Below are 24,648 nucleotides of genomic sequence, written 5' to 3' on the forward strand. Positions count from 1 at the left end.
ATATGACTTTTTTCGACATGCTATACTATGACTTTTTTATGAATTTATTCTACATGCTATACTATGACTTTTTATGAATTTATTCTACATGCTATACTATGACTTGTTTCGACATACTCTATGACTTTTTTCAACATGCTATACTATGACTTTTTTGCTACACTATGACTTTTTAAAAACTAGAGTAGACAGAGAGGATCAGAGTGAGAAAGCCAATTTAGGAAACAAAAAAGGAAGATTATAACCATGGTGAAAGAGGCACAAGAGGGCATGAGAGAGAGCGAGATAAAGATAGAAAAGGCTAAAACATGAAGGTGTGGAGGGATGTGAAGAGAGAGAGAAGGGAGAGGGATGTCATGATGAATGAGACTGGAGAAAAGAGGGAAACAACAAAGAACAGGGGATTGGGCCAGAATAACAGATGTATGCATCCAGCTACCCGAAGCAAAGATGCATTCCATAAACAGGATGGATAGAGGGCGATAAAAACAATCTGTCCCTGTGTAACAAGATATACAAATCAAATATGACCGAAAACATCGGCCCTCTCCTACAGGTGGCAGCCTCGAGCTGGAGAAGACTCTTCTGCCCCCATTGTGCCTGTTCTAAATGTTTCCTATGTTTAGCCGTCCTAAAACAGCTTGACATCTTGTGAATTATTACTATATGCAGCATAGACTATGCCCTACAAATTCAGTACAGTAGCAATTATACAGAAAAGCTTGAGTTGACATAAAGGGGTTTAGAGTTCAGTCTGACTGGATAATCTGTAATCGACTGAGCATTTGATGCATTCTTTGGCCTGTTATTTTACCACAAAACAGTAAATAGTTGAAAACCTTGGCAAAAACGTCAAGAAATATGAGGAGAAAACACATCATCGAAAATGTTTTTCGTAGCTCTCTATCGATCATTTGTAATTACCTTGAAATGAATGTAATAACCTATTATGCAATATACACAAAGAAGTGATTTATTGGAAAGAAACACACCAAATTGTGAATTGTACTTATGTTGTCTCAACATAACCAAGTAGTTGTTTTTCTTGTCTTTTCATTTTTGTTGTGATTTAAGCCAAACCATGATGTTTTTTTAATAAACTCAACCAGTTTTTGTTTTGTTTCAATTTACTTTGTTAACCACATGTTTCAAACTGTGACCACAATCCGGGAGGAAATATTTTCCCCTCAAAACGTGATTGAGAGTGCAGTTAGGTTTTGTAGGAGACAGGGCTGCAGTGTCACTTCAATACAGGAAGTAGTTGTAGGAAGGAAGGGGAAAGTAGGCGATGTATTGGCCATGCTTGAAGTGGATTTAACGTTGTATTGTTTTGGTTTTTTGGTGTGTTTTTTACTAAAAGTCACTCCCTTGATTTAACTCAGAGGTCTTCAACAGGGGGTCCGCGGCCCCCAGGGGGTCCGCTGAGGTACTGCAGGGGGTCCGCGAAATTTTTGGTTAATTAGACAATTCAAAAAAATGAAATAAAAATCTCTAAACATGAATGTATTGTATGAAAGATAACAGGTATCTTTATGCATGGCAGTGGTACTAATAGGCCATCACTCATTTTTCATTTCCATGTTTAAAATGAAAACATCAGTGTGAATAGCTTGTTTGCATGATTATCATGCAATTAACAGACAATGTTGATATTGGCATTGGTATCAGCTGACAAGGTGTTTATAAATGGCAGTGGCACGGCCTCCCTACTCACTGTACCTTGCACATGTTTAAAATAAAAAGATGAATATATGAACCTGTGTATTATTTGAATAGCTTAGTATTGAATGCACAATAAAGAGGTATACACGGTACTAGGCCTATTTAATATAAAAACACAATTTTATACAATATATATAGTCGGGGGTCCCTGCTCCATCTCTCTATCAGTTTGGGGGTCCTTGGCCTGAAAAACGTTGACCCCTGCTTTAACTCATCTAATAATAATAATAATAATCCTTTATTTTATATAGCGCTTTTCTAGGTACCCAAAGACGCTTTACAAGGATCCATGCACACCATTCGCCCAGTCATACCGGTGATGGTAAGCTACGTCTGTAGCCACAGCTGCCCTGGGGCAGACTGACGGAAGCGTGGCAACTAATTTGTGCACAACGGCCCCTCCGACCAACACCAAGCATTCACTCGCATTCACACCAAGCATTCACCATTCATTCCTTGCATGTTTTTCCGAGGTGGGGGAAACCGGAGTGCCCGGAGGAAACCCACGCGGCCATCTATAACCTTTTTTTTTGTATTATTGAAGAGAAGGCAGCAGTGGTTTTCAGCCCTGAGTAATGTCTGCAGAGGTTCCTGTTGGGCTGCTGATGGTCAAGGAGGGTTAAAAGAAGAGATGGCACGTGTCATGTCATTGGAGTACGACACATTCGGAGTAAAATCTGTTCTGCTGCACTTGCCGAAAGGCTCCCAATCATAAAACATGAGGAAGATTGATTTGTTTCACTGAGGCGTCCACAGGGAGTGTCATCGTTGCCGACTTTATGGGTGAGAGTTACAATTCTTGAAAAGATCTTTAATAAAAGACCATTAAAAAATACTTCATATTCGAAAACGTTCTGTTGTTTATCGACCGTCATCCATAATAGCCTGCCCAAAAGGTTCTGTCAGACCGGGCTCACCCAAAGAGCACCTGAGGGGACACCATCCCATTACTAGTGCGGTCTGCTCTAACCCTCCAACATCACATGTGTCACACCCCCATAGCTCAAGACTCTGTGCAGCCTTCATTCAATAGCTTTGCTTGTGGACCAAGCAACCTCCATCAGAGTAAGCCTGAGAGGCAAAACCTTCAGCTCTCAGGTATTCAGTGGGCATCGCCACGTCTTCACAGCTACAATTGGACTTGTGAGTGTGTGTGAGAGAGAAGTAAACATGCCTGCAATACAAAGACTGCGATGTTTCATTCATTACGTTGTCAGCATGAATAGATAGCTCATTGATATGCAGTACATCACATACACACACTTCCATGTGGGATAGCACTCTGAACTAATATTTGTAAGACTCCGTTGTCATTTTACATCCAAATATGTCAATTTCCAGAGAGTGAGTGAGAGAGTGTGTGTGTAATGGCTAATATGGGAAGATGTCCCATTTCCCAACCTGGGGTCAGATCCTCCCAAGAAGTCAGAGGATAGATCTGAGGGTCGTATGGCGATCAACAGGGAAGTAACTGATACAGTACAACGCTTTACCCTTCAGTTATACGTGCGTATGATCCTCATCTTACACAGATCATACATCAGCACTCAAACATCTGTCAGGAGAGACGACAGACATTTCACACCTAAAGCGTCATGATTGTGGAGGATGCATGATTACTAGAAGCAGGGGAAACGGCTCGCCGTGCTTAGCATGGCCTGTGTTCGCTAACAACTAAAAACAAAGTCTCAAAACCTGGACATGACATTTTGCATTTCCGATTCCATGGTCTCGAGGTCAATCTTTTTTTTTCTTTGATAGATGCCTGAAATATGGTCTGTGTATAACACAAGCTGCAAAGATTTAAATGTTTTGTTTTACAACATAAAATACGTCGACAAATATCCCACTTGTGAATTTTGAAGCTTTTTTCGCATCTTAAAAAAAAGGAGGTTTCTAACAAGAAGACTAAACATCATCCCGCCGAACACGAGTCGGCCTACGAAAACACGTCAGCCTGCAGCGCCCTGCAGTTACCGCCGGGCGGCACGAGGAAGTGCATTCTGTCATACAGCCAGCAGGGGGCGACTCCTGCGATCTGCTAATTAGAGAAGTCATTTATAAACATTTTAACAGTTGGAATGTGAAATACACGTAAGCTTAATCTTTTCAACATCCAGCATTCCTTTAGTTGTAATGAACAGATTGCTTACGCGCGCTTTAACACGCAGAAATCAGACTGGTATCAATCTTATCAGCTAACTCTGCACGACAAGACAAGCGGATTTATCCCGTAAAGAAATTATTTGTAGCCATGAAGCAGAGGGAAAATAACAAAGAATTCAGGTGTCTCAAGGTAGATGTCCTGTACATTCATATTTAGACCTTATTTTAGCCTGAATAAACCATGAGGGGAAAAACGAGGAGTAAATACACAACTCACGTAATCTGAGAGACGGATGAAAGAAAGACAGAGAAAGAGGGAAGGAGGCGAACGTAAAGTTAGTATGGAAACAAAAACAGAAACTCTTTTTTCCTCCTTTTTGACAAAACACAGTTGAAGGACAAGCAGTGTTCTGAAAGTCAGAGAAGTCTCCAGTCTGAATACAGAGCCTTTCAAACAGTTTGTGCTCAGCGTGCGTTTGAACGCCCCCTCACTTAGACACCCGTCTCCTGGGAAACCGGTGAGTACGAGACACACACACCTCTGCTCCCTGCAGTTAAGCTGCAATGAAACCTGAGCCAATAGAAAGCCTCTGTTCATGTGACGTCAGCCAATCACAACCTAGCAGGCTGACACACCCACAAGAGTGGTGGGGGGGCTACTGAGGTAGGATTGGAAGTGTGTGTGCACCAGTGTATGTAAGGATGTGTGGATACCTTTCTGTTCTGGTGTACTGTGTGTGTGTGTGTGTGTGTGTCAGAGGAAGCTCCCAGCAGGTTCTGATGTTATGCTGATGTTGGTCCTTTGAGGGAAACAGAGAAGCGACTGAACCCCTGACTGCTGCTCTCACCGTGAAACAGGAACACACACTCAGTTCATGTCAGCAAAGATTTGATTACACGGGGACACAGGAATTCAAAAGACACACAAACACACACAGACAAACACACACAGACACACACACCCTTGCCAGCTCTTTGAGGGCAGTCTTGAACGGTCAGCAGTGGAAAATGTGTCTCCTGCGGTCAGCTCTGCAGAGGAAGCTGAACTTTCCTCCATTTTATCACAACCAGCAGCTTCATTACTGCCAAAATGGAGGCCTGATGGAGTCCACTGTTGATTAAAGGGGCAGTCCACACAAACGGATCCCAGGAACAAGAGCAGAGAGAGGAAATAACACATAAGAGCAGCTAATAACAGCTGAGTGAGCGGTTTCTTCTCGAGGCAGTGGAAGCTCCAGGAGGTGATGGAGGAGAAACCAAACCAAAATATCTCAATATTTTGGGGGAACTCGCTTCCTTGGAGTTTGATGGGAAGCTTGCTATCACTCGCATGTCTGTACAGTGTATATGAAGCTGGAGCTGGAGGTTGATTAGCTTAGCTTAGCACACAGACTGGTAACAGGGGGAAACTAAATCAACCCACCAGCACCTCTAAAGCTCACGAATCAACAGTCCAGTCTTCATGCTAAGCTAACAAGTGGCTGGCTTTAGCCTTTGTATTTAATTAATATAAAGTCGTATCAATCTACTGATATTACCTTCAGCAAGACGGCAGTCAAGGATGTTTCCCAAAACGTCAAACTTCTCCCTTCATGCATCTTTGTGAGGATATAACTAAAACTCAAAGCTGTTTCTGCTCGTTTCCCGCTGACTTCTGAGTGAAGAGAACAGAAGCAGCCGGAGGGATGAGAGGCATCCGAGAGGAGGAGAGCCTGAAGAGACGACAGACTCACACAACACCAAAGGTACAGTTCCATCTGTTTATTGATTAACCATAAAATATCGAGTTACTAAAACAATTTAAAAGAAACACTGATAAACGTGATTGCTGTCTGTAAAAAAAACAAAAAAAAACACCAACCATCCACACAGTACAGAGTGACAGAATATATCCGGGTTCAGATTTCTCTCTAAAATGTTCCTTTTGCATTTTTACAAGATTAGACGTGTGTACAAAGTATATTCTGATCTGAGAGCTTCTTCTCCACTCCACAGTGAAGACATTTACAAAACGTAGATCATTTTTCTATTTATTTTCAAAATAATCTTTTTTTTCTGTAACAGGACAATAACGATACCGAAGGAACAGCAGACGAAGAACCAGCCTCCAGTCCACATCTCTCTCTCTCCCATTCTCTCTCTCCCATTCTCTCTCGCTCTCTCTCTCTAGCAGCTAGCTCCCGGTGCCTGTCAGCAGTATTGCTTGAGAGGCGTGGACGATTGTTCAGAGAGGGGAAGCAAGGGGAAAACAAATGACGGCAACATGCAAAGAAACAAAAAGGTTGAAAACAATAAATCACAGCAAAAACAAACGTTTCAAAGACACGCCAAAGCAAAACAGACAGTGAGAAAGAGAACATATGGAAAATCAGGCTCTTAAAGCATACGACACCAAATGAAAATGAAGGCGAAACATGAGTGAGTGTGTGTGTGAGTGAGAGTGTGTGTGCGTGTGTGAGAGTGTGTGTGTGTGAGAGAGTTGGACCCTGTTTGAAGGCCTAAGGCTGGGCTTTGGATAGAGATTGGGGTCAAATAGAGATTGGAAGGCAATAACACACCTAAAAGGGTTACAAAGGTGTGTGCATGTGTGTGGTAATACCAGAGGATAAGAGTGATGTGTTATCACTCTCTGCCTCACACACACACACACACACACACATACACATTCACACACTCACACAGAGAGAAAATAAAAGCGCTTTAGCAGCTCCGGGGTAAACAAACATTCATAACGGGCATGTGAACTGTCGCTCTGCAAACACCGGGGCGACCTGTGTTCCCATTCCGCTCCCACAGCTGAGATACCAGCCGGAGATCCATTTTGGTCGACTGTCACTCAAAACCTTTGAACTTTCGTCTGCAGAAATGCGAGCGTCGGCCTGAGGGAGCAGACTGAGGAGCAGGCGGGGCTTCAGCAGATAAGATGTTCTGCCATCAATCAATCAATCGGGTCATTTTCAGAAAACAGCACTTAAAGTCACTGCGTACCTTGTCAAACCACTTTCAATACTAGCAGCACGTTAATCAAACGCTTCCTTTACCTCTCCTGTACTGGAATTCTACCGGCGGACGTCTTTTGTCATTTATCGAAAAAGATGTCACATTCATGAGAACAACATTAACATCTCGGGCTGTCCTCCAGACGTCACGCAGCCGTCTGAGAGTGAGTAAATATAGGATACAGCCGATAATAAAATCTGACAGAAGAGTAGAAAATATTAAACCTATTGAATATCAACAAGACAATCTTCAATCTCTGCAGCAAAGCAGAGAGAGGGCAACGTGGCAAGAAACACGAGAGAATCACCATGACAATCACAGATATACTATATATATATGTATGTATATATGTACACAGTATTCTATATACTGCATATAGATCTGATACAAACTCTACACACAATAGTGTAACAAAGTGGGTTAAAAGCTCAGGAACGGATTTCAATTATAAATCACACGGAAGGCATTTCTGGGGAAAACGCCGATCTGATTACTTTGATGAAGGGAGCAGTAGGGGGCGGGACCTAAGCGAAGGTTTTGGCGAATCATCATCATCATCATCATAAGGCCTGGGGGAGTAAGGCCGCCCGAACGCTCACGACCCCGAGCACGACATTCAACGGTCTCCCCCTGAAATACGGTTAAACTAGGCACGTGGAGAAAAACAATAATAATTCATAAGCAGCTCAGAGAGACGAAAAGAAGAAGGTGTAAAAGGGCCGCGCACTCGTGTCAGAGATGATATCGCTTGGAGGGTGGAGATGTGATCGCACGGGGAAAACGGCAAAGATTGACGTCCATCGGACAGCAGAAGCAAAAAGAAAAACACAACATCTGACAGAAGGACACTCAGAGGTTGAACACACTGCAGCCAAAGTGAATGAATGAAGCCAAACTGTGGCAGATAGCCGTTCAAATTGAATTATGCTCGTGATGTAATCAGGCGCTGGCAGCTCCCTACTGTGCCACGTCCTTGATGCATCTTGGACTGACTGCAATGTTTACAACCCTGAAAACACCTTCAAATTAAAAGAAAAAGGACAAATCCACCCTGGGGGACTCCCACACTGCCGATACATGGGCCGGTCTTCTTCAGTGCATTCAGAGTCGCTCTGTGATCAAGTGTTATCCTTTACTTTTCTTGGTTTACCCATTTTTGTCCTACATTTCCCCAGCATGCTTTTGGACATCCCCCCCAAACACAGACTCCTGTAGCTATGCTGCTGTCTCTCTCGCTCCTCTCGGCTCTAAGTCTCTCTGTGTGGTTCAAAAACACAGCAGCTGGTTTCGTAGTGTTTAAATGTTCTCAGGGTGGATTCTTCCTCAAAGAATAGGAGCTAAAGATGAACATGGGAAGTGCTTTTCATAGTACAAGATCCCGTCCTCTCTCTCTCTCTCTCTCTCTCTTTAAGCCTGAGTCTCTGAGGGCGTCAGACGTTTTAGTGTCACGCGGACAGTTGGCCTGCCCGGGTGAGGATTGTCAAAGGGGGAATTGAAGGGGTTAACTTAAATTGGGAGAGACGTTAAGTGTCAAGTGCTTTCTGCTGGACAGCGATGGAAGGAGCCGCTACTTCTCTCTGTCTCCGTCCGTCACTCCTGCTGTTCTGTAGATACATTGATATGACTGCAACATCACCACGGCAACATCACAATCACAACGTCACATCACCGCCGCGTGCGTCCGTCCGTCCGTCCGCCTCTCTCCTCATCATTCACAGTTCATTAAAGCTTCTCGACTGTTAACCTCTTTAGAAAAAAGTACTCTGACATAAATCTATTACATGAAAATAAAACACTCATATTTTCCTCTATATATAACTGTGTGTGTGTTACATGGAGGTGGGTATTTACACGCGTGTCTATGCAGGGTATATTTACATGTCAAAAGGAGACTGAGGTGCTTCGTGTGCGTTCTCGAGCTTTCCCTTGAACACCACGAGCAGAACAGTGTTGACGGAGTCTTACATGTGTGCAAAGGTTTCAGGAGACTCGGTCCTTGTAATACTGTCTATAGTGTCTCCAGTCTCTGTAGTTGATGCTGCTCGTGACAGTCTGTTTGAAGTGTATCGTGGTGGCGTTACTTAAAAGATCCATCACGAATGAAGATCAGTGATTAGACTTGGGGGAGAGACCGGAGGGGGGAGGGGGGGGTTTAACTCCAAAGTTAAGCGAGTCGTGCTCTGGTTCCTTGGAGTCCTGCGTGGGTTCAGCAGATGACCGGGACTCCGTCGGTGTTGAAGATCATGCCCGTGGTGGGCTCGTAGGTGCCGGCCAGATAGTAGAGGTCCTCGCTGTCGGCGTAGCGGCGCGTGTGGGTCATCCGCTCGTACTCCTCCACGCTCACCACCAGGCACTTGTGGCTGACCGTCTGCACGTCATTCTCGTCGCTGTGAGAGGACTGGTACAGGGCGCGCTGCGACACACACACACAGGGGTTTTATTCTGAACACGTTCCGCCCAACGAGACAATTAACACCTGCTGTCTGTCGCACCCCCGAAACAGAGTGCAAAGAAACGCAGCGTTACAGCTTTACTTTCTGTTTTCTGTATACTTGACCCACAATCACACACACACACACACAGTAGAATCGATCAGAACGTCAGTGGAACAATGCGAGTAGCTAGCAGAGCCCTTTGTTCTCTCTCACCTCCATGAAGTCTTTCCTCTGGATAGACGAGTGCAGCGCTGCCGGTAAAGACTGACCGCACATCTGATCCCAGTTCTGCAGGACACACACAGGTTTTAATGCTTCGCACTAATAACACACACACACACACACGCGTCTTCAGTCTGAGGTGCGTTTGTTTTACTGAACAGCTGTGAATGAATCATGCATTAAATGCTTTAAAAAGTCACGATCGACCTCATGATGACCTCGTAGCTTTTTAATGATACAGCAGCGTGATGTATTGCAATGAGGGAATGAAGGAGGCGGGTTCTATTAGTTATGAGATTGAACTGAATAATTCCAATTTCATGATTTACATTTCCTGGAATTTAACAGTCAGAACGCTCTCACCCGTGAATAAGACCGTCTGTTATTCAGACAAAATAAATGACGCAATTAAATCATCTTTTACTGAAAGACAAATCACAATTCTCAGATAGTGATTTATCGAGTTTTTGTGCCTCAACAATGACGACGATGTTTCAGCTCTCGGGGGCGGGTCCGGTTTAATCCCTCAGTAATTTAACTTCAGGGGTCGTATTCATAAAGCTTCCTCGTGCAAAGAGTTGCTCCTAGTGGTGAAATTCTAAGAATATTCTGATAATTATGACATTTTCAAATGACAAGATCCTGGTGGAGACAAACGTTATCCACAAAGTAGCTCAGTCCTAAGATCTTCTCGGTGAAAGTGGAGAAGGAAGGAGGACCTCAGGAGACGTAAGAGTTAAAAGCTCTCCCAGTGCATCCTGAGAATGTCTGGGAACAGGCTCCTACCTTCTTGTCGGTGAGTTTCTTGCCGGGGTTGGTTTCCTCCGGATGATAGAACCAGTTGACCCTGACCACCATGTTGCTGCCCCAGGACTCCCACATGCTCTGGATGCGGCCGATGAAGGGCAAGTTGGGCCGGCCGGCGGACAGGAACACGGCGCAGTCACCGATGCGGATCATCTCTCGCCCGCGCACAATGGCCTTATAGAAGAGCTTCTTAGCCTTGCCCTTCATGCCGCGTCTCTGTCGGGGTCAGAAGAGGACAGACTGGTCACAAAGTGAAGGGATATTTGGAAGAGCACAGTTGGGTGTTTCTCTTCTGATTTTTGTACATTCAAGTGATATTTTTCTTCTCACCTGAGTGGGTTTTCCAAACCACTTCCAGAGCTGTCTGGCTGGGAGGAAAGCAGATATTTTGGGCCTGTTCTCCACACTGGGAAGCCTCTGACGTTTAGCCAGCTCCTTGGTTGTGGGGAGGTGGACGCCCTCTCTCCGCTTTGGTCTCCCCACCTTCCCCTCTCTTCCGCTGGGCTTCGGTTTGGGAGGACGACCCCTTTGCCCCGAGCCCTTCCCCGTCGCTGGTTTAGCAGGCTTGGCCGGCTCAGGAGCAGAAGGAGTCGGAGAGGATGAAGGGGAGGGAGATTGTGAGGGAGGAGACAGCTCGTCTTCCTCCTCTTTTACCTCCACTTCCTTCCTCAGCTCTTCCTCCTCCTCCTCCTCCTCCTCCTCTTTCGTCTCTTCTTTGGGTTTGTCCTGTACTGGAGGTGGGGTGACGGGGCCTGGTGGAGGCGTACGGGTCCTCTCTTCATCTGAGCTGCAGGAAGAGTCATCGGTGGAAGAAGAGGACGACGAAGAGGACGATGATGAACAAGACGAGGAGGAACCAGAGCAGGACGAAGAGGACGACGAGCAACTCGAGGTGCATTTCTTCTTTTTCTTCAACTTCCTCTTCTCCCCTTCCTCCTCTGACTCAGAGCTGCTGCTACTCTGAGATTCATCTTTAATCTTCCTCTCCTCTCTTTTCTCCACCTCCTTCCTCTCCTCTCTTTTCTCCACCTCCTTCCTCTCCTCTCTTTTCTCCACCTCCTTCCGCTCCTCTCTTTTCTCCACCTCCTTCCTCTCCTCTCTTTTCTCCACCTCCTTCCTCTCCTCTCTTTTCTCCACCTCCTTCCGCTCCTCCTTTTTACCTTTCTCCTCTCTTGTGTCCACCTCCTGTCCTCTGCCGGCACTTCCACGACTCTCTGCCTTCTCCTTGGCCGGCATCGGCGCTTTGTAGGCGGAGTCTTTCTCTTTCAGGCCAGACTCTCTATCCGGGGCTTTTGGTCTCGCCTTTAGCAGTTCCTGATTGGCTGTGGCCGTGGTGATGGGGGCGTGGTCTCCTCTGACGCCTCGACCCTCGAGCAACATCAGGGCCTTGGTCTTCTTGGTCTTTGGGGAGGTGACACCTTCGTGGTCCAGCTTCACGAGGGGCTCTGCAGGCTGGGGCTTGCGTCGCACCACTGAGCCCGCGTCACTGTGCCCCGGGTTGGGCTTGGGCCTGGAGATGGAGCTGGGCCTGGAGGACAGCTGGTCGGATGGCATCTTCAGTTTGGGTCTTGGGGCAGATGATGATGACAATGAAGATGATGATGAAGGTCTGGGAATCAGCGAAGAGCCCAGTTTGCCTATTGACAGCCTGGAGACGGGACCGGGTAGAAGTCCAGAGCCGTGGCCGGGTCTGGAGCCGCTGTGATGGTCCGAGGACGGTTTGGTTTTGGGCGAAGCAGAAGTGGGTCTGGGTGTGAACGAGGCGCTTGGCTTGGGCGCAGTAGATGACGGTGCCATAGCGGGTCGGGACGTCGGCCTGTTGGTGGTGGGACTGTCACTGCTGCGACTCTCTCTTTCTCTGCGCTGGCTGTTGTACGAGCTGAGGTTGGGCTCGCTGTACAGATCCACGGTCAGGACTTTTCCGTAGGTGGAGGGGTAGAGGGAGGGAGGGAGAGCACGGCCTGGTTTAGGAGCAGAAGGCTGGGCTGAGCTGGCCTTCCGGGGCACCGGGTTGGGAAGGGTGGGGCTACTTGCAGGAGAAATGGCGGAGCTTTTGCGGCCTGGTTTTGCCTGGGCTCCCATTATTGGCCGGGAGGCAGGGCGGGGCTTCTCCGGAGCCGCCTTCTGGACAGAGGAGGTCCGGTCCTGGGAAGGCTTGGCTGGAGCCTGGGGCCTCTCTGCGGGCTGCGGGGAGGAGGAGGATGGAGGATCAGCTTTTTCACGGCCATCTGGGTTCAAAGAGGTCTCTGAAAAACAGGAAAGGAAAGACCACACAAAGGTTTGAGAACTCTGTTTGTCTGGGCCAAATGTAAACAGGTTTACGCTGGACATGCTGACATATTCACTGTGTGGCTTCATGATCTTTGTGGTCCGCACACTCACACGCTGAGATGACAAATGAGCAACAATTCTGAATTGAAAACATTGCATTTCAGAACTGCTTACCCCAGTAGAAAGGAGGCCGGCGTCAGCAAATCAGACATGCAACATGCCATTCATTACAGCGAGAGTCACGGACTCTTTACAGAACAACAGCGAAGCTGTTTGAGCAACTTTAATGAAGTGAAATCACAGCTGACAGCCGTGGTCAGATATGAGACGTTTGATGAAAGATCTCTCTGAGCCTTGAGCTATTTCTGTTGGTCCTGTTTTAAAAAGATGAATCAAAAGACGAAGAAGACAGCCACGCACTGCATGTAACTCACTTCTATTATTATTCCTCAGAATCAACGCAAATGAAATAACTTTTTGTCATGTTCGGTGGAATCATGTAAATGCCATTAGGGGCACTAAGAGGAGGCAGAGGAGCTTCTCTGTCTCACGTACGACTGTCAAGTGACAGTTTGAGCGAATCTTCATGTTATTGTTACCAACTGTATCTTTAAATGGATAAGTGAGGCACCCAGAAGAGAAACTCTGCTCTTCCACGATGAGCACTGATGTAAAACTCATCTCTTATTTGATTACGCTGTGCCGACGCGTTGGGCTCCGGTATGTGAGGAGATGTCTTTTACTGGTCCCCGGGAATTAATAGAAGAAGAAAGCACATTTCAAACAAAGACAAACGCGATGGCAGCACTTAACGCACAATTCACTCGTTTTATCTGAAGCACCACCTCCATGATCTTCACCTCCCATGGGAAGCAGTCGCTTTTATTTCATTGATAGTTCTTAAAGATTTGACACTCATGGTTTCTACCAGCATTACCATCGATACATGAGAGTCAAGTAAAGACTCAGAGGATGTGATCTATTAGTAGGACAAGCAGCGGGTCGGTGGGCTGGTAATAATTATTAAGTGGACGAAAGATGGTGCTAAAAGTCAAGCTTAAAGCCTCATATAAGCCGACAACAGAACATAACTGTTCTTTACTCAATCCATCCATCAGCTCCTGAGGAAGCAGTTTGATTGGCTCACCTGGTTTGGGTTTGGGTTTGCGACCGGGTCTTCCTTTGATCTTCGGAGCGCTGTCCTCCGGCTTTGTTCCCGCTTCTTTGCCCTCTTTGCTGCACTTGCGGACTCGCCTCCTGGAGCAGCTGGCCACGAGCAGCGCCGGGGACGGCTCGGCGCCTGGAACGAAGCAGAGAGCCATCGGGCTTTATGGTGGATCTGAAATATTTAAACTGTGTGCTCGTCATGGTTCTATCATGACTGCTGGACATTACAGCTGACCGGGAACTACATATATCCATCCACACACACAGCGGTTCAAAGAGTAGCGATGTACCGGAATAGCTGTAAGTTAGCAGCCCTCTACGGGGAAAGCACTTCTGCTAAAACCATCAACACACACACAAATAGCGTTCATGCATATGCAGACAGGCCTGATCCGAGGCCTGCTCACACACACACACACAGTCTCACACGCGCAAAGATATTGTTCATTGTTAACCAAGCAGTGAGGGTAAGATGCAATTGTGTGTGTACTCACAGTGGATCTTGTAGTCTGGCGGCAGCAGTCTAATGTGGGAGAGGGGGATGCGGCCTGTGTCTCCGTCGTCAAACTCCACCGTGATAAGATCATCATTCTCGTCGATATCTGAACTTCCTGTTTATGGGACGACACGCAGTCAAAAGTCAGCCGAGACCTGTTTGCGTTTGACACATTTAGGAGATAAAAGAACCCGTTTTAACATGCGTGTTTTGATTTGTATAACTGGGTGACACCCAATCACTCAAGCAATATTACTCATAGTTCATTTCAGGAAAGCGCTCTGAATAGAAAGCACCCGGACTAATTATGTTCCCATTACCATCCGGCTATTTAAAGCAATAAACTGAGCTGAATTATGCTCTGTGAAGATCTTTTATATTAGTTTGTGCTGCCAGCTACAATTAAGTTGTCAATGAAAGTAGATTATGTATCTTATTATGTAAGTGATGGGTGTGTGTGTGTGTGCGTGTGTGTGCTGGTGCAATACCGTTGACGACGGTGCCGGGATAAAGGCAGCGGTACTGCTGGCTCCAGTAGGCAGCGATGCGGGTGCCCTGTGGGAGGTAGCGCACGGCCGGGGGCTTCACGTTGATGATCTGCACACATAGAAGGCGCTCGCATCATTTCAATGGACCGACTTTGCACAGGCAGATCACGGCTTCACTTCTCTAACTCCTCAAAGAAGTGTCTAAAAGCTCCACAAACGTTGAGGATTCACGTGTGAGAGTTTACTCACGGCCTCCTGCAGCAGTTGTTCCAAGCAGTAGATGTGCGGTCGGTTCCCTCTCTCCCCCTCCACCACCACACTGTAGCTGCAGGGAGGAAATGTGGGGATCGGGGTCAAAGGTCAGGAAGGGCCCAGCGCTCTCGAGCATAAGATCAGCTGTCTCTGCAGCGCGAATGGTCCTTTCGCCAGAGACAGGACTCAACCTTTAACCTGATCGTGACTGCTTTGATGTGCAGCAGGCTGGGGAGTGTGTTGTCTTTTTTTTTTTTACCAACTACCACCGTAGTGCTTTGGCTCTGCCGAACAGAGCGAGAGTAATGCCCACACACTCCCCTGGAATATTAATCCCGTCTGAACAGGGCTTCAGGATGTTTGTTTTCTTTTAATGAAGCCACTCCGGATTTCAGCGTCAAATAAATGACCAAAATTAGATCTGAATGTAACGTTTTTATGTTCGTGTGTATGCAAATTGGACATGTTTAGAGGAATAGTTAGCCATTTTAGAAAAATGCTGATTTGCTTTTGTAGCGTATGCCCTTTGTTTACTCAGTATTAAAACCTAAACGTGAAAACAATTGATTCTGGCTAGCTGTTTACTTCCAGTTACTATGCTAAGCTAGGCTAACCGGCAGCAGGCTTTAGCTTTCTAAGCAAACAACGTATAAATAAGCTCAGCAACAGATCACCGTGGTTTGCACCTGCAGACGCTTCCTAGTTTAAATGTCCGGGGGTTCTCCACACATCTTCCATCAATGTGCTGCTAAATCAGGCACTTCAACGGGGACAAAGAATTGGAGCACGCTGATTGATTTGCTTGTAATAGTGCAACCAGATGTGTGCTTCCACCATTACAGGCTGCACATCTATCACTGGGCTCCAGTGGTTTAAAGGCGTACTCACATATCGGGGGAGTGTACAGTGTTCACATGTCCTGCGTACAGTAGCTGGTCGTCCATCGGGATCAAAACTCTGAGTCCGTCCACCAGAGAATCCTTATCCAACACACACTGCACTGGAGCTGAACACAGCAACGCAGGCAGTAAATAAGCATGTCTTTGTTTACGGGTGTAAGCAGGAGTGGAGGGTGGTGTTGTTGTGTACTGACCAGGCGTGGAGGACCTCTCCGGCACACTGTTGCTGCGCGGTGGGACCAGTTCATCCTCGCTGAAGCTGCTGTCCTGGTTGGGCTCGAAGTCTTCGTCTGCCGCCATGCTCTCCATCAGCCGGCTGACCGCTCCTCTGGAAGGCTGCGAAAAAACACACCGATTATCCAACAAGTCAATAAGATAAACCTGTTCCCTGAACGTCTGAATGTGGAATGCACCCGACGTGTTTGCTGTAAGGTGCTCCTGCTTCTGCAGATTCACCACGAATGAACTTTTCAAAGTGAAACGGTAACATATTACAACACTTATGCTGCCGAATACACAACCTTCTCTCTGCCGTTCCACCACCGCAAAGAGCTATGCACACACTTCAGCTGCCTTTAGTGCTTTCCAAAACAAACTCTAGTTGTGGCTGGTGGCAGATGGAGAGCAATGCAACACTTTGGCGGAAAATCACACGTTGCAAGAGGTTTACTTTTTTACCCTCACTAGTGAGAATAACAACACAAGCTCTCGGTTAACGTTGCCGCGTGTGCACGTGTTGAAGACAGCAAAGTGGCCTCATTTAGGTCCGACAGCTTCAAACGTTATGCTTTTGTCCTTGCCAGGATAATTAAGTTCACATCCATAATGACAGCTGATCCATCATCCCACTGACCTCTCTGGCCTTTGTCTTAGCTTTCGGTTGGCTCTTGCGTGCCGGGCTGAGGCTCAGAGGCGCAGGGACGTCTGTGATTGGACTGCACAGAGTGGACGGGCTCACAGGCAGAGGAGAGTCCTTCGGCTTCTTTTTCTGGTTTGCAAAGCCACAACACGCAGAGTTAAAAACATGCATACTGAGGACGTAGTTGACAGATTTACATCTTTACACACACACACACACACACACACACTGAGGGTGGGATGCTGCCAGGCCGCCTGCAGTTGTCCTTTCTTGTCAGCAACAGCACACAGACAGCAGGGGAGTGCTGCAGTGACTGAAGTACTAGGGAACCCTGCTGGCACTCTGACACACACTTAAACACACGCTTTCACACACAGAGGTGTCAAGGGAGACAAAAGGATGTGAGGGAACCAGAGTTTGAGGGAGGAGGAGAGAAGTGAAACAGTAACAGAGAAGAAAAGGACAAGGAGCAAGGAGCAAGGAGAGTCGCTTTGTTTTTAAGGCTCTTTCTCAGTTGGTGATTAACAACCCCCGATGAATTATTGACGTACTTTCCCCACATCTTTCCCCTCTCTGCTGGGCGGGCAGGGTTTGGGTCTGGAGGCTGGCTTCGGGGTGAGAGGCGGGGCCGAGCCGGAGGAGGAGGAGGAGCTCTGACCAGTGGAGGCGGCGGCTGACGCAGGCATCTGACCGGCTGAGGTGGTGGCATCGTGGAGGAAGATCCTCTCGCTGCGGCGTCGGGTCCAGCCCTCGTCCTCGCTGAAGCCTCCGAACCCGGAGCCCGAGGGGAGGTCGAAGCTGAATTGCCGGGGCGGCGTGGGCCGTGGTTTGGGCAGAGGCTTGCGCTTGGCAGGCAGCGCCTCATCTCGCTTGGAGGGGCTGGTCTGGTCGATGCGGCGGGTTGCTGGGGGCAACAGGGGAAGCTCTGGGGCAGAGCGTTTGCCGTGAAGCAGAGACGGGAACTTCCTCAGTCGCAGGTCGGATCCAGAGTCTGACCACTCGCACTCTGAAGACCCTGACAGAGGAGAGGCCAGGGTCACACACACACACACACACACACACACACAGTAATAAACTCAGGTGTTAGATTTTGTGAAATCAATAACTGTGAATTGGACTATTGATCAATTTGAATCTAATACATTATTGAAGACTGAATCATTACATGCAGCCTGATGTGACAATTAGAAATAAATGAGTATTTAATGAAGAATCAACAATATAATCCTCAGCAATCACTCAGGCGGTGAACCTGCTCAACCACAAAAAAAATAATGAGGTCGTGGGAATCTGTGAAATTGTTAAAGACAGAAGCGTTTGTGCAGAGAAGGAATGAAAAAGCCACATCACTGTTTTTATCTACTTTTCTCTTTGTCTACTTTACATAATAAGGTAATCCATATTCACTGTGGTTATCGGCACAGACATGATGCTCTGTCACGTGCAACTCAGTCGTATCAGTTTTTACCCAGAGTGCTTTGCCTGCTGCGCTGTTTGCCGTCATGGAAAATGCTCAATGGAGTGGAGCTGACGGGGAGCGCGCTCGCCGCAAACCTGGCCAGCAGACCGAGCCCGCTCTCCTCATCGTCCGAATCAGACTCGTCCTCGTTGTCGTAGTCGTCCTCGGACGTTTCTGTTTCAGAGAAAAGATGATCAGCTGAGAGGAGACTGCAGCATTGGTCTGGGCCAAAAGGTCAAATCACTTCCTACTTCCGCTTCCTACTGACTGTGGACACACAGACTGCACTGCTGAGGAGAGGAATTAACGAAAGAAAAGGGATCGAGATACATTAAGACTAAAGAAAGCCTGTGTAGAAGCCTGGACTTTACAATAACAGACCGTTTTATACAAACACACTAACAATCCCACATCGTAACATGTCAGCGGATCAGAGACAGTAGAGAGAGATCCACTGCAGCCTGCTCTCACACTGTAATGCTGAGTAAGCAAGACACAGCAGGAGAAATTGGGATTTACCACATACATGCATGTAAGCCACGCTGACCGACACGCACACACAGCTGCTGAGACCATGTGAGCTGAAACTCTAGACTCCATCATCATCATCATTTATTTATATATATTTATATATATATATAGATATATATATATATATAGAGATAAATATATATATATATATATATATATAGAGATAAATATATATATATATATATATATATAGAGATTATATATATATATATATATATATATATATATATAGAGATTATATATATATATATATATATAAATAAGAAAAACCTCAGGGGAATGTGACACAGAAGAGAAGAACTACTTCCTTCTTCCTCAAAGTCTGACAGGCCCGCCCGCCCACACACACACACACACTGTTAGCTGCGTGTTGTTAGCAGTTAGGTCCATGGCAACAGAGAAGCATCTCCTCATGGGTTAGAGCGTTAACATTGTGGGCGGATTCACAGCACACCTTCATATGTTCGGTCTTAATCTCTTTGAAGTGTAAAGAGGCGCCATAAAATAATGTGCAACTATTTGTAACGCTAGGCTGAAAGTCTCTGGTTGAACTGTGTTTCACCAAAGTAGCCCTTTACATCACTGCAGCAAGAAGTGAAACCAATGGAGGCTGGCAAGAACTAAAAAGATGTTTATTGGACGTTAACTTCGTCTTCGGCCAACGAATGAAACTGTTCACTTTTGCGGCCGACTCCAGACAAGAATAAAATACATATTTACTAAACCGGGACTTGTTTAAGAGCCTAATCTGGAGCACACGTTGTGCTGTGAATCCACCGTGTGTTAACTGAAGCAGGCAGACGATAAAACAGGCAGGCACTAAGAGGACAGCCCTGTGAGGCCCCGTGGTCTAATGTTGGTATGAGGTTCAAGTAGCCATGGCCACGTCCTCTTTCCCAGCAGTCTTCCAATAAACTTCTTCAAGCCATCAGGAGACGTAACGCTGGGGAAGTGGAGGTAACCAGGGCTCTCATGAAAGAGCTTTATCTTTTGAGAATACAAATACAAAAAAAGTGAATATTCTGTGTATGTGGTTCAATTTCAGCACGGTCCATGTTAGCGGTTAATAAAGAATAGAGGAAGGGGCACTTCCTACTTACAGAGCAGGAGACAGGGGTGTGGCCTCAGGCAGGGCGGGGCAGCCGAGCCGTAGCTCAGCCTGGCCTTAAGTCAAGCTTAAGTCAAAGCTTTAGCCACTGCGAGGTAGCGTAGGCTCAAGGCTGCGCTAGTCCTTGCCAAGCTTCTGTAATGCAGCAGCAGCACAAGCACATGGAACAGGCTGAGAGACACTCAAAGCATCATGGGTAGGACGAGGAGGGGGAGGAGGTGAGAGGACGGAGCAAGATGTCAGAGAGAGACGTAAAGGGAAAAGGGTTATTTGAAGGTTTAGTAGACAGAGGAGGGGCTCTATTGTCCAAATATCCCCAGCATCCAATACGACTGGTGCCGTCAAGAACTTTGGAACGAGTCGCGATGCATTTATTTCCCCCAAACACTAGACCACATCATCAATAAACAAAGTCAATTTAACTAAAACCCCCCCAACGATCACCATCATTTAATTTCTCTTTGTTTTATGACCAGGAAATAAACACCTCATCTGTCCCATCAGAATCAGCTCTGAACTAATCTTCTACGTGTCATGTTTTAAGTTTCCCAAATGGACACCTGAAGCTGAACGGTGGGTTTTGTTTTTCTTCAACCTTTGCCAGGAGGACCAAACGGGATATTTGAGGAACAGAGCAGTCTAAAGGGTGTGTGAGGTGCAGCTGGACAGACGGACAGACGGACAGACAGATGAAGCAGACACAAGGACCACAGCGCTTCGCTTTCTGTGCCAATCAAATCAACACCTTTAATAATAAAGCTCATAGGTACCAAACTGCAATACAACTTTATGAAAAAATCTCACAAATTCACACAATTTTTCAATGTACAAATGCTACAAAAAACGGTTTGCAATCCAGGCAATTTAAAAAAAAACACACCATAGAAATGGGTAAACTCTTTTTTGTTGTTGTTTTTTTTAAAAAGGCCACTTTATAGAGCCAGCAGCGAGAGAGGTAGAGATCGTCGAGCTAAAGCACAGTCTGACAACAGCTGCCTGAGTGAAACGCACACACGCGAGGAGCTGTAAGATTTGGTCAGTAACCTTGGTCGAAGGAGTCGTCGGAGGAGCTGAGGCCCGCTTCCTCCAGCAGCAGCGATAAGTGCTTGTGTTTCTTCTTCTTCTGAGACTTCTGGCTGGACAGCAGGGACGGCGGCGGCGATCGCCTCTTCCTGGCCGGGCTGCCGTGAGAACGCGTCCCAGAGAGAGGGGGCCAGCCCCCTCGAGCGGAACTGTGCTCCTCTGAATCCGAGTCTGGTGCAGAGAGAGTGCGGTTAATGATTCATGAAATGAAGAGTCGGGACACCAGGAGGATGTCTGCTTGATCTCAGCATCACCAGCACTCTCCAATCTAAACCTGGAGCTAGATTAGAATATTTTAAATCCACGACTCGGCTCAGTGTGGCGTTATTTAATAGATATAAAACTGTGTTTTTAAGATTAAGCATAACTTGGACGTATCAGTTCTTCTCTAACAGCATGAGTCATATGAAGCAGTTATGTTCAGGTACTCACTGTTGGAGCAGCTGCTGAGCTCCGATCTCATTGGAGAGAACAAAGCAGTGTTCTTCAGACCTTTCACCTTCCGGACGGTCTCCGGAGCGGAGGCCTTGGCGGCCATCTTGTGCTTCCCTGCTTTGGCGAACGGGTGGATGCCGTGCTCCTTCGCCCGGCCTTCCGCAGACTTGCCCTTCGGCTTGTCTGATTTGGAGCTGGAGGCAAGCTTGCGAGAGGCGCCGAGTGAGCCGAGCTGCGAGAGCGAGAGCGCTCTGTCGAGGTCTGACGCCAGCTGCTCCTGCTCGCACACGTGGCCACGCTTCACCTTCAACACCTGACACACCGCGAAAAAAACACACTTTGTTAATCACTCAGAACGCTGGCGTCACACTGCAGGCAACATTTAAAACGTGCACTTGCGAGAGGCCTACCTCCAGACCGTGACTGGTGGACGGCTCCTCATCATTCCAGCTCTTCTTCTTCTTCTTCTTTTTCATTTTCACCCCTCCACTTCCTGCCTCCGTCTCCACTTCTTCTCTGGACACCCGGAACCTCTTCCTCTGCCCATCCCCGGCTTCAGAGTCCTCAGAGTATTGCACAGTCCTACCCACCCTGACACATCGGATATTTGAACTGTTTTTGCACAACCAAAAACGAAACAAGCAAAACAAAAAAAACACATGCAAAAGAATTACGGCGGAGATCTCACTCACTTTCCAGGCCTGCCGTCCAGTTTGGGAGTTGTAGCCAAGTGTTTCCTCTTCCTGGGTCGTCCTCTGCCCCGTCTGGTCAGGCTCCGCCTCTCATCCTCCTGCTGCTGCCGCTCACTGACATATGCATAAAAGAGTTGAAGGTGTGTGTTTTGTCTGGGGTGGAGTCGTGGGAACGTGCGTGTGTGATTAATGCATCTTGAATGTGGTTCTTGCAGTAAGTATGTGAGCTCACCGCTTGTCTCTGCGTCTCTGCAGCTTGCTCAGATCTCTCTGCCGCTCCTTATACGTCTTCTGCAGCTCGGCCAGGCGGACGCGGTATTCCACTTCCACTGCGTCCAACACGTCCACGGACATTTTACCGTACAGCTGCAGAGAAAAGAGAGGCAAAAAAGGTGTCACGACATTTCAGCCGACTTGACGTTTGGCATCTGTGCGTGACCCGTGGCGTCGGTCTTCAGGTTACCGGCTCTTCCTTCCTCTGCCTCCAGCTGTACTTCTTGTTGGGGTCCAGCGTTCTGGGCAGATCAATGTGGGACTGTTTCTCGATGGCCTCCAACAAAATCTGTCTGCTTGCTTTCAGAAGACAGTCCAGACCCTCGAGTGTCATATCTGAATGGGACACAGAGGACATTAAAACATTAGAGATTTTTTATCTCATCTTTAATTATTTCCCACCTCTCTCCCTCTCATATCCACTCACCTTGCTCCAGGCGAATGTGCTCCATCTCTCGCTGGGCCATTTGGCTGAGCAGGGCCATCCCCTCCAGCGCCACCATCTCCAGAGCCCCCGTGCTGCTGCAGTCTGCACCCACGGGGGAGTTCTCTATCTGCTGTACGGGTGTCAGGGCCGGGGGGGTGTTGGGGCGGGCCAGGGCCATTTCACTGGCTGCCAGCAGAGCAAACATCCCCGCCATGGGATCCTCGGGTCCCATGACCAGCGGGAGCGGCGAGTTGGAGGTCAGAAGAGGATAAACAGGAGTTTCTCTTAGACTGGGAGTGTGCGGGTTGATTGGAGTGTCTGGCTGTTCCTGCTCACACGCTGCGCTGGTGATTTCTTCCAGCGACGGACACACCCGAGACGACTCCCGGCCGTCTGAATTTGCAGCGGTGCACGACGGATACTGTTCTGGATCTATGATGAGCTCCGGTTTGGGCTCGGCCTCTGTGAGTGGAGGAGGCAGGTGATACGCTGCCTGACAGCAGTGAGCCGACGCCTCCATTTTGATTTGCCCTCCTTCCTTCTCTTCCGCCCGGACTTCTTCCGGTCTGTCACCTTGAAGCTGCGGAGGGCTGGGGACGAGCAGAGGTAGCGGTTGAGTCTGGGGCTTCCTGGCTTCCCCGTCTCCCTCCCGGCCCCGGCTGGCTACCACGGGGCTGCAGCCCCGGCGAAGAGGACCCAGAGGTTCTGGCGTCATGTCAAGCGGAGGCGGCTCCACGTCGGGTTCCTGCTTGAGAAAAGATCCCGTTTTTGACGACTCTAGTTTCTGTGGCTTGATGTCTGCGTCCAGCAGCCTTGAGTGGAGGTGGGCCGAGGGCAAAGGGGCGGCAGAGGCAGGCGAGCGGGACCGGCGGGGTGGGACGACTTCTGTGTTTGCCGCTGTGGGAGCCGGGACGTGATAAGGGGGGAAAGGAGAGCCGTATGGGGCAGTGATGGACCGGTACGGGTAACCAGGAGGGAGATCTGTCATAACAGTAGAGCAGAAATAAAGTTAAGAGTCACTCATAGATCCAGTATCGTGCAACGGCCTGATGTACCCATCACTCAAACATTCTTCAGTAGGTTAAACTATCAAAACACACAGTGTATCTCATAAACACCCGGCAAAATACAGGTGTCTTAAGCCCAACAAGCGAACAAGACAAATCAGTACGTGCCGCGGCTCATGACTGAATGTTCAGCAGTTCGATCCCTCCAAACTCACCAGAGTAGATGCCTCGAAAGGGTGCAGAGGCCGGCTTCTGTCCCTCCCTCTGCTCCCTCCGCCCCACCTCCAGCTTGGGCCGCCGCGGCGAGGACGGCGGCGGGGAGGCCGAGAGGGGGGAAGGCGGGTGAGGCAGGGGCGTCGGTGGGTGAGACAGCGCCCTCTGACCGCCTTCCTCCGACTTGAGAGCGGTCACCGGCGAGGGGAGCGGGGCCAGAGGGGCGAGGGAGGAGGTGGACGGGGTCGGCGAGCGAGAGAGAAGGGGAGGTTTGCGGGGGTGCAGGATGGGCGAGGGGGACGGGGAGGAGAGCGAGGAGCGCCGAGGTTTGGGGTCGGCGCTCCGCTTGTCTGCTTTGTCTTCCATCTCCGGCCGGTGCTCGCTGGCCTTCAGACGCTCCTGAAACACAGGAGAGGAGGCGGCGTTGATGCTGTGTTTTTAATGATGCGACACACTTTTGCATCAGAGTATAAACATTAGTGAGCGGCTGCATTGTTTAGACTTCCTGGCCCGTCTTCTCCGGCAGCTGCAGGATGTGCTGTGCGAGTGGCTGTTTGTTCAATGTGTTGCACAACTTTACTACGACAGCTAATGTGTGAAAAGGTGTAAATCATCTCTGGGAAATTGCAGAGTCATTCTTTCCCCATGAAAAATATATTTGTGACCCGTTCCTAAAGATGGAGTGGAGCTGTGGGT

The 24,648-nt window shown here is 48.0% G+C and overlaps 1 protein-coding gene across 2 annotated transcripts in view; it reads right to left on the minus strand.

The window, feature by feature from the left end:
• Nucleotides 1-5,574: 5,574 nt before the first annotated feature.
• tnrc18 (trinucleotide repeat containing 18) overlaps nt 5,575-24,648 on the minus strand; it is a 40,703-nt gene continuing 21,629 nt past the window's right edge. Inside the window, exons 10-31 of one of the 2 annotated variants that reach the window (XM_079281983.1) lie at nt 23,955-24,351; nt 22,733-23,713; nt 22,496-22,641; nt 22,265-22,398; nt 22,033-22,146; nt 21,751-21,931; nt 21,338-21,653; nt 20,867-21,076; nt 18,193-18,357; nt 17,276-17,739; nt 16,719-16,853; nt 16,060-16,201; nt 15,855-15,972; nt 14,964-15,039; nt 14,715-14,823; nt 14,225-14,341; nt 13,711-13,863; nt 11,403-12,538; nt 10,623-11,294; nt 10,272-10,508; nt 9,477-9,551; nt 5,575-9,241 (exon numbers count right to left, since the gene is read on the minus strand). In XM_079281983.1, the coding sequence (XP_079138109.1) occupies nt 9,035-9,241; nt 9,477-9,551; nt 10,272-10,508; nt 10,623-11,294; nt 11,403-12,538; nt 13,711-13,863; nt 14,225-14,341; nt 14,715-14,823; nt 14,964-15,039; nt 15,855-15,972; nt 16,060-16,201; nt 16,719-16,853; nt 17,276-17,739; nt 18,193-18,357; nt 20,867-21,076; nt 21,338-21,653; nt 21,751-21,931; nt 22,033-22,146; nt 22,265-22,398; nt 22,496-22,641; nt 22,733-23,713; nt 23,955-24,351 (6,285 nt within the window). In that variant the 3' untranslated portion in view covers nt 5,575-9,034. The remainder of the gene's footprint in view (nt 9,242-9,476; nt 9,552-10,271; nt 10,509-10,622; nt 11,295-11,402; nt 12,539-13,710; nt 13,864-14,224; nt 14,342-14,714; nt 14,824-14,963; nt 15,040-15,854; nt 15,973-16,059; nt 16,202-16,718; nt 16,854-17,275; nt 17,740-18,192; nt 18,358-20,866; nt 21,077-21,337; nt 21,654-21,750; nt 21,932-22,032; nt 22,147-22,264; nt 22,399-22,495; nt 22,642-22,732; nt 23,714-23,954; nt 24,352-24,648) is intronic. The other variant, XM_079281984.1, reaches the window with a different exon arrangement.

This window comes from Melanostigma gelatinosum (assembly GCF_949748355.1).
Source record: "Melanostigma gelatinosum genome assembly, chromosome: 13".
Lineage (NCBI taxonomy): Eukaryota > Metazoa > Chordata > Actinopteri > Perciformes > Zoarcidae > Melanostigma > Melanostigma gelatinosum.